At 41.3% G+C, this 9,603-nt stretch overlaps 1 protein-coding gene across 1 annotated transcript; it reads left to right on the forward strand.

Moving 5' to 3' along the window:
- Nucleotides 1–302: 302 nt before the first annotated feature.
- On the forward strand, nt 303–8,963 carry arpin (actin related protein 2/3 complex inhibitor). Its single transcript, XM_037768774.1, has 6 exons — nt 303–484; nt 3,431–3,506; nt 3,800–3,932; nt 5,082–5,288; nt 7,429–7,592; nt 8,813–8,963. The coding sequence occupies exons 1-6, from the start codon at nt 393–395 to the stop codon at nt 8,819–8,821; spliced, it is 681 nt and encodes a 226-aa protein (XP_037624702.1). The 5' UTR covers nt 303–392; the 3' UTR covers nt 8,822–8,963.
- Nucleotides 8,964–9,603: the final 640 nt, after the last annotated feature.

Genomic DNA, 9,603 nt, shown 5'->3' on the forward strand with positions numbered 1-9,603 from the left:
CGGGCTAGATTTTCTAAAGCCTGGAAACAGAGCCATGAGGAGGAGCAGAAGTCTAGTTATCTCTCAGAACACTTGAATTACAATATGCTGAAAGGTTATTATGGCCCAATGATGCAAAAAAATGTTACCTACTGAAGCTTTAAAAGGTGACAATTTTGTCTTCCTATCGTCATTAATAATAAATGTTTATATGTTTACTATGATTGTTTTAGACCCCGCATGCAGCACACATTTCCTCAATCTCTTGCTCAGCTGTCAGTCCCCCGTCGGCTCGTGCTGTGTGATAAACCGAGCGCTCCTCTCTCACGCTGCTACGTGTAGAAACAGGAAGTCAGGAAACAGGAAAAATCTCGGAGAAGGAGGAAAAGTTTAATAGAGTTTAATAATAAAAGATGAGCCGAATTTATCACAACACGTCTTTACAGAACAAACCGGTGCACAATGAGAAGTTTGACCGCGTGTGGTCTCCCTCTGCGTATGAAAGGTAGGAGCTTCAGTTACTGTCACTGTAAGCAGGAAGTGACAGCTTACCATCATTCAGAGTGTCTCAGTGTGATACACTCTCGTGCTGCGTTTCACTTCACTGAAGTTTACAATTGACGAACAACCACTTTATAGTTTTATAGTTGAAAGTGTATGAAAAATAAACTGTGTTCAAATGTTCAATTTGTCATATCTGACCGTTTGTTTTAAAGGAGTCTGGTTGGTAGGTCCCCATCATACAGGTCTCTATCATACAGGTCTCTATCATACAGGTCTCTATTATACAGGTCTCTATCATACAGGTCTCTATCATACAGGTCTCTATCATACAGGTCTCTATCATACAGGTCTCTATCATACAGGTCTCTATCATACAGGTCTCTATCATACAGGTCTCTATCATACAGGTCTCTATCATACAGGTCTCTATCATACAGGTCTCTATCATACAGGTCTCTATTATACAGGTCTCTATCATACAGGTCTCTATCATACAGGTCTCTATCATACAGGTCTCTATCATACAGGTCTCTATTATACAGGTCTCTATCATACAGGTCTCTATCATACAGGTCTCTATTATACAGGTCTCTATTATACAGGTCTCTATCATACAGGTCTCTATCATACAGGTCTCTATCATACAGGTCTCTATTATACAGGTCTCTATTATACAGGTCTCTATTATACAGGTCTCTATTATACAGGTCTCTATCATACAGGTCTCTATTATACAGGTCTCTATTATACAGGTCTCTATTATACAGGTCTCTATTATACAGGTCTCTTTAATACAGGTCTCTATTATACAGGTCTCTATTATACAGGTCTCTTTAATACAGGTCTCTTTAATACAGGTCTCTATTATACAGGTCTCTATTATACAGGTCTCTATCATACAGGTCTCTATCATACAGGTCTCTATCATACAGGTCTCTATCATACAGGTCTCTATTATACAGGTCTCTATTATACAGGTCTCTATCATACAGGTCTCTATCATACAGGTCTCTATCATACAGGTCTCTATCATACAGGTCTCTATCATACAGGTCTCTATCATACAGGTCTCTATTATACAGGTCTCTATCATACAGGTCTCTATCATACAGGTCTCTATTATACAGGTCTCTATTATACAGGTCTCTATCATACAGGTCTCTATCATACAGGTCTCTATCATACAGGTCTCTATTATACAGGTCTCTATTATACAGGTCTCTATTATACAGGTCTCTATTATACAGGTCTCTATCATACAGGTCTCTATTATACAGGTCTCTATTATACAGGTCTCTATTATACAGGTCTCTTTAATACAGGTCTCTATTATACAGGTCTCTATTATACAGGTCTCTTTAATACAGGTCTCTTTAATACAGGTCTCTATTATACAGGTCTCTATTATACAGGTCTCTATCATACAGGTCTCTATTATACAGGTCTCTTTAATACAGGTCTCTATTATACAGGTCTCTTTAATACAGGTCTCTATTATACAGGTCTCTATTATACAGGTCTCTTTAATACAGGTCTCTATTATACAGGTCTCTATTATACAGGTCTCTATTATACAGGTCTCTTTAATACAGGTCTCTATTATACAGGTCTCTTCAAAGGAGAACAGACATTTGAAGGTGTTGCACAACCAGCACTCGAATGCCAGTCTATGAGGCTGTTGTCAGGCTATTAAGGCTTTAGTCGGCAGTATATTTTTGGCATCATTGGGCAAAAATTCCATAATAACCTTTCAGCATATTGTAATTCAAGTGCTCTGAGAGAAAACTAGACTTCTGTACCTCCTCATGGCTCTGTTTTCAGACTTTAGAAAATCTAGCGGGAGACTTTGACCAATCACAGGTCATTTCAGAGAGAGAGAGCGTTCCTACTGGCTGTGCTCCGGCTGGGGGGCGGTGCTTGGCATTTCCTCCTACAGATCTCAACATGGCTGCCGGGTCACAAACTTTCTCATGTTACAGCTAAACAGTGAGCTACAAGATGATTCTGAAAACATGTAAGGAGAGAAATAGGCATTACAGTAACAGAATATTGATTCATAATTGATCAGAGCTGCCTAGTTTGACCGTTTGGTCGGAGTTTGCGAGTGATTGACAACCGGCTCTCATAGACGGCAGCTGGACAGCAGACCTCAGATCAGCTCTGACTGGTTGTTTTACTCCGGTCTGTGAAATCTTGCTGATCCATTAGGAGCACCAGAGGACACAGAGACACATGATTTTTTTCAGATTACCTCTCTCATGTACTACTGTCAGGATACAGTGACCGTTTTATAAAAATAACTGTATTTATAATCATATTTGCTCCATTTCCACCCACTGCTGCTTTAAGTAGGCGTTATCAGTCGCTATAAGCCCCATAGATGTGGGTCAGTAGGGGCCTACTACACCCACTAGTAGGCTTTATCACCTATTCACATGGTAGATCACCAAAAGAAGCTATAAAAGAACATGACAGCGACCTCTAGTGACCGTAGTAATTATGACGCGAGCAGAAGCGGAAGTCAGGCGCTGTAGTATGGACAGTGTGAACAAAACACAGGGCTTTCACCCAGGAGACTCGAGTTCCCCAACAATGTGTAGTTGTCTTTGTGTTCATAGTTATTTCAACCCAAAACACAATCTATTTCCCTCAACTTAACTAATCATTTGTTTTGCCTAGACCTAAATAAGTTGTAGTTTTGTTGCCTAAACCTAAAGAAGCCTTTTTGTTTGTGTTCAAAAGGTGACATTTCATTCAGTTTTACAGAATGTTAGAACATGTTGCTTTTATAGTAGGCGTAGTAGGCCCCTATTGACCCACATCTATGGTGCTTATAGCGACTGATAACGCCTATTTAATGGCCTGATAACAGTCGAATCGGGTGCGAATGCACAGTTCCAAGTGGAAGTAGAATGATTTTAATATTTGATCATTTTCTTCCACACAGTGGCCAGGGGGTTCTCCTAGAAGGAAAGCTGCTGGATGTTTCCAGACATTCGATCAGTGATGACAACAATCAAAAGGTACTATAAGTTAAATCCAGCCGGGTCTTAGTGTTCCCCAAACCTTGTGTCTTCTTCTCTCTGAGTCTCCATCTTTTCCTGAACGGTATAAACACGTCTTTCACCATCTGCCGTTTACAGAAACTGAATGCTCCATTTATGCTTTAAAAGAAACAATCTCCTCCTCCTTGGTTGTTTCAGAAAGGAATTCAGAAGTTTGCCTAAATGCTTATTGATGTTAACATTTTGGACAGACTAAACTTAAACACAGACAGAAGAAACATAAACCACATGTGTGTTTCTGTCATTGGCAGGTCCGTTTCTATGTGCTGTACATCAAACCCAGCCGCATCCACCGGAGGAAGTTCGATGCCAGCGGGAAGGAGATTGAGCCAAACTTCAGTGACACCAAAAAAGTCAACACTGGTTTCCTCATGTCCTCCTTCAGTGAGTAGATAACAACAAACATTTGAGTTTATGTTTGCATATTTCCTTTCCTCTCCAAACTTTATTCAGTGTGGAGTGTTTTGTGTTCCATGTATTTGCAGTTTAAGATTCACTTTGAAACTGTCCGGCAACTGGGCTGTGTCGGAACGGCTGAGCGAGCGATCGTAAGGCCTGTGGTCGGTTCACAGTCTCCCCTGGCACTGTCTGTTTTTGAGTCCCACTTCCAATGGAAGACATTTTTGAAGTTCATCGAACAAGCCAATGGGACTTAAAGGGACTCAAAGTAAGAATCAGAAATGTTTTGTTAACAGCAACACCGGTGGCCGTTAAGTCAATGAAAGTCAGCGTCCTGTTGCTCGCGCTTGTGCTCGCTCTACATAGACATGAACGAGCATCACTCAAAACAGTGAGGCGACACACGTCAGCTAAAACCACAATATCACTCTATATTTCACCTGCTTGGCAGTAATGTTAGCTGACCAGATGAAGGTCTCTCCATGAATCACTGCTGATCCTAGTGTTGGCTTTTCCTGCTTCAGCCTCCCGACCGCGGCCAGAGGGAACAGGGGAAACACCGGAGTTTAGGTCGGAGACGATAACGTAACTCGCAACTTCACAAGACACGGGAAACCTCTGTTGGTCTGGAGAAGCTGCAGCAGTTATTTTTGCACAAACTTCCACTGTACATTCACTAGATATTCTCAGAGCTAAACTAACTCTTCTGTAGTGTGTAGTGTGCACGCATGCACGTGAGCAGGAGTGAGAGAGCGAGTGAGAACGAGCGCGGTGTGTGAGTGAAGGCAAGCAGGCAGGCAGAGGAGCAGAGTACAGCAGAGACTCCGGCCCTGGAGACCAAAGCTACGGTCTCCCCTGTGTCTTCTGACCGTGTTCGGGAGGCCGGAGCAGGAAGAACCGACACTGTTTTGCAAGACGGGCTTCACTAGATATAACTTTGCGGTTTTGGTACTTCCGTGTAGTTTGTGTTGGAAGAGCGCAGCCACACGCGAGCGCGCCTTAGACACCGACCCGCAAAGAAGTTACAAACATTACCTATAAGATGCAGTGTGCTGAGCTTTCAGGGCCACTGTACTGTGGCTCTTAATTCCTTATAACTTCATTGGCTTTGATGCACATTTTGTGTCCTCACAGAGGTGGAAGCTAAAGGGGAGTCCGACCGTCTGACTGAGGAGCAGCTCTCGGCGACGGTGAACAAAGCTGAGCTGGTGAAGATAACTGACAAGCACCGACCCAGTGGGACCTGGGCCTTCTGGTACCCAGAGTCCGAGATGGACGAAACAGAGCTGGAAACGGGACAGGATGTACGGCTGAAGACTAGAGGAAACAGTCCTTTCATATGTGAGTCTGATATATTACCATGCTGTTTTTACTGCTGAGCTGCTTCCGCATATTTACCATTGAAAACAGAAAACAGTGCATGTGCACCAGTATGTCCTTATTTCACATTAAGCCTGGAAAGGAAATTCTGTCTGAACCCTGCTTGAGCTCCAGGCTACCCATTGAAAGCCAGTAGTCTGAAGTGGATCTTTGTTAGGGGAAACAAATGCAGTACAAGATCTGATCAGAGCTCTTTAATTTGTTTTCTGACTTCATAAAATGGGCCTGTTTTACCAAAGCTAGAGGGTCCTTTTGGTTTTTCATGTCTTTCACATTGATCAAGCTTGTCCTGGTGTTGACCTGCACAGCAGCGGGCAGTGAATTAAATTAAATTAGAATTTTGTTTTTCCGGTCCTTCACAGTCTCACAAGTAACCTCTGAGGGGGAATGAACAGCGTTCCAGAGGAGTCATCCAGCCCTTTGATATTCAATAGTCGTGTAGTTGTGAGTGGAGTGGAGCGCTTTGGTCCGTTCACAGCCTCTACTTTTACACATCAACATTCATCATGACTTGGTGGGCATTTTGAAGTTTTATAATCCCGAGGAGAGCAAGAAAAAATAGACAAGTTAGTTCATCATAGAAGTTCATCATATATCCATATGATATCTCAGTATCGGAACGGATCATTTATTATCAAGTTGATCTGTTAGAAATATGGCAACTACATGCAAAACAACACTGATAATATTATAATCTTTTTGGGGTAGGGATGTTAATAATTAACCGTTAACCCACATTAAGAATATTAAACAGGGTGAACTGAGGACACACTAATCTTTTTTTTCTTTTTTTAGATTATTTTTTTGAGCTTTTATGCCTTTATTGATAGTGACAGAGATCGTACTTAAAGGGGGAGAGAAAGAGGGGATGACATGCAGCATTGGGCCACAGGTCGTAGTCAAACCCCGGGCTGCTGCGGTAAGGACTCAGCCTTGGTACATGGGGCGCCCTGTGACGCACTAATCTTGTCGGTTAACGGTTAATACCGGATGCTATTTAAGTGGATGTGAGTCTCAGATCTGTTTGACTCTGATGAAGACGCAGTTGGCGTCGAAACGTTAGTCTTTAAATAAAGTTTACTGCCTTAAATCCGTGTGCTCAAGTGTGCTTTGGACCTGCTCTCTGAAGTCTCTCCTGTTACAAGATCGCCCTACTCTGTGAGCACCGGACAGGCCTACTATTCCTTGTGAGGCGGTTGAAGCGCGTTTAACCTCCCTTCTTCACCGAAGGTTAATTTGTCTCTGTATATACAGCAATAGGGTCAACGGGAAGCGTAACCATGCGCGTCATGGAGAGAGAAATGGAGAGAACTAAGAGATTTACACGCCTAGTTCACACCAGAGGGGCGAATTATTCAGTTTTCTTACCTGGGAGTTTAACATAAAACTGCTGTTGCAGTGTATCATTTTGTTACTTTCACTCTTTTAAAGCCACCAGAATGCAGGAAACAAAGTCTCTGAAACTCACATTTTTCAAAGGTGGATAGTATGATTTGAGGTTGTGGCTCCTAAACTTTGTAACTGTTTCCTCTTGGTCTTAAAGGCCCTGAAAACCTGTTTTCTCAATCAGCGTCTTACTGTGAGAGATGGGGTCCTCCTAAGGTATGAACAAGGTAGCAAAAGAGCAGTTTGGGTTGTCTGACAAAAATATTGCTGTATGTGTGTTTTTCTCACTGTATAGAGGTGGGGGTCATATATTTCTGTGAGCCAATAAAGATTTAACTGTTGGGTTTGAATCGGATGACAGTTGTGGGGCTGATTGCTTATGTTTCCAGGCCACTGTCAACCAAATATGATCAAACCACAACCACACAGTCCTGATAAGGCAGATTAGCTGTGTTTTTACTGTTAGTCTTAATAAATAATAACTATAGATGTTTGTTTTTTTTCCAAACTAAACTCGACCGTTGCTTATTTAGTCATGAATATTGAATGTAAATTAGATATGTGAACACCGGCCTGTTCAGACGGGCCTTTGTTTAGTTTTTATTTATCTTATTGATTTTCTTTTACTTTTTTCTTCTTATATCTTGTTATGTCTGTTGCTGGGTTTTTTTTTTCTGAAGCACTCAAATAAACCTACTTACTTCTGTGCTTCCAGCCTCCTTAGCCAAAGTGGACGGCGGCACCGTGACCAAGTGTAACTTTGCTGGAGATGAAAAGGCCGGAGCGTCGTGGACGGACAAGGTTATGGCCAACAAAGCAGACGCAGTCAGCACGCAGAAGCCCGGAGGAGAAGGAGAGGGAGCGGAGGAGGATGAATGGGTGAGAACCCGATCTTATGTACAGGGCTAATCAAACCTAAATTACCCAATACCCCTGGTGGAGTCTGGATTGGAAATTTGAAAATAGTATTCATCATTTCATTGGGATTTACTCATATGTGCGTTTGAGTTCCAAGGAGATGAGACATTTTCAGGAAATGTAGAACTCCCCTTCAACAATCTGCAGGACAGACAGCCTGTGATGCTCACATTTCCCTAAGCACTCTACTAGGGGTGGAAAAAAAAATGTATTCACTAATTTATCACGATTTTTTTTTTACGATTTCGAAATCAATTTTTTAAAGCCAGAATCAATATATTTGCTTCATTTGAGTCTATGCGGAGGTAGAATGAAGTTACCACTTTTATTGTTGTAGTCTGAGTAACGTGAAGTGATATACATATAAAACATTACATGTCCCTTATAAATTAAAAAGAAAATATCACTAATTTGTGAGGGAAATGTCTTTATTCTTTGATTTTTGGGTTGCTGGAAAAAAATGAATAAGTAATGACTGATATATTTGACTTCAGGACTTCTCTCACTACATACATGCTGAAAATCAAACATATTAATGTATTAATTTAGATATTTTCCAAAGTAAAAGTCCAAGAAGTGTAGGATTCAACTTTTTCCCATGGTCTATAGTGTTAAAAAAGTTAACAAAAATCGCAAAAAAATCGCAATATTGAATCACAATACTTAAAAATCGCAATACATATCGAATCGGCACCCAAGTATCGTGATAGTATTGAACCGGGAGATACAGTAAGTGGATTAGTCCCAGCCCTACACTCTACACATCGAGTACACACCGTAAAAAACTGCAAGGGGCTTTGCAAAATCCGGTGAAGACGAGCTGTCATTTCAGCTGTTTGATTCTGTAAGACGGGAGAGTATCTGGATCCCTTCCTACCAGAACATATGAAGACTTCTTCTAAAGTGTGACTACCCAGTTATGCTACTTTGCTTTGTGTATACAAAACATCAATGAGACAAAAAGATAAAAGAAATAGGTTGCTTTGCATTTTGACAATTATATAAGCCCTGTAGTGACACTTGAATGGATGTGGAAAACAAGCTAGAAGCTATATATGATTTGACCTTAACAGGAAGTGGGCAGCAGAATCCCTCTCATGGCTTCATCTGTTGTTCACAATGTATACAAAGCAGTCGATGTCTTAGGCAAAAACACTTCTCCTGCTTTGTTTCTCTCTCAGGACGATTGAGGAAAACCATCTCTCCCATCGGCCTGATCTCCTGGCCCTGTTCCCAGTCTCCAGGTTGAACTTCTTCTGCTTGGATCCAGTCCTGTCTCTCTCTCTCCCGTCTTTAGATTGGACTCCGTCATTTCACCGGGGTACCTAACCTCTTACATATGTGGCCTTGGGGGCTGGAAACCTTGCGTCACTACTACAATATGGGACTAGACTCTTCCAGCTCCACAGAGTGTATCTGGCCGTTAGCTATGATGCACACCGTCTTTCGAAACTTCACCCGTGTATACTTTGGCTCAGATCCCCACGTTTATATGACTGGAACTCGAGCTCTGCGTTTTCAATTTGTCTTGGCTTATTCTTCTAGCAATTCAGAGTGCTTATGTGTGATATTTTTTTCTGCATAGCCTGGTATTAATTATAGTCCCAAATATCTGTTGTTATTCAGCACACATGTTGGTCCTTCCATACTGTAATTTAAGTCCTGTCTAGAGACACACACAGTGTATTTTAAAGTGTATTTCTAAAGAGTACACTGGTTTAGTTCTGTGTGACAACTAAATAGTGGTGGAAAGTAACTAAGTTCTAAGTAAATTTTAAGGTACCTGTACTTTATACTTCTACTACACTTCATCTCAGAGGCAAATATTGTACTTTTTACTGCATTACATTTATTTTAGAACTTTAGTTACTTTGCAGATTCAGATTAATAATGTAAAATATTATAAACAATTATTACATGGCTGTGTTGAATACTCGATTCTGATTGGTCAATCAAGGCGTTCTGGGTTCTG

The sequence above is a fragment of the Sebastes umbrosus genome, chromosome 4, assembly GCF_015220745.1.
Source record: "Sebastes umbrosus isolate fSebUmb1 chromosome 4, fSebUmb1.pri, whole genome shotgun sequence".
NCBI lineage: Eukaryota > Metazoa > Chordata > Actinopteri > Perciformes > Sebastidae > Sebastes > Sebastes umbrosus.

What these genes read in the sequence shown, in the direction of transcription:
- arpin (XM_037768774.1), top strand. Translation starts at nt 393, where the DNA reads ATGAGCCGAATTTATCACAACACGTCTTTACAGAACAAACCGGTGCAC. An exon ending in TCTCCCTCTGCGTATGAAAG is followed by an intron (nt 485 to 3,430) that starts GTAGGAGCTTCA and finishes TCTTCCACACAG; the next exon opens with TGGCCAGGGGGTTCTCCTAG. An exon ending in TTTCCTCATGTCCTCCTTCA is followed by an intron (nt 3,933 to 5,081) that starts GTGAGTAGATAA and finishes GTGTCCTCACAG; the next exon opens with AGGTGGAAGCTAAAGGGGAG.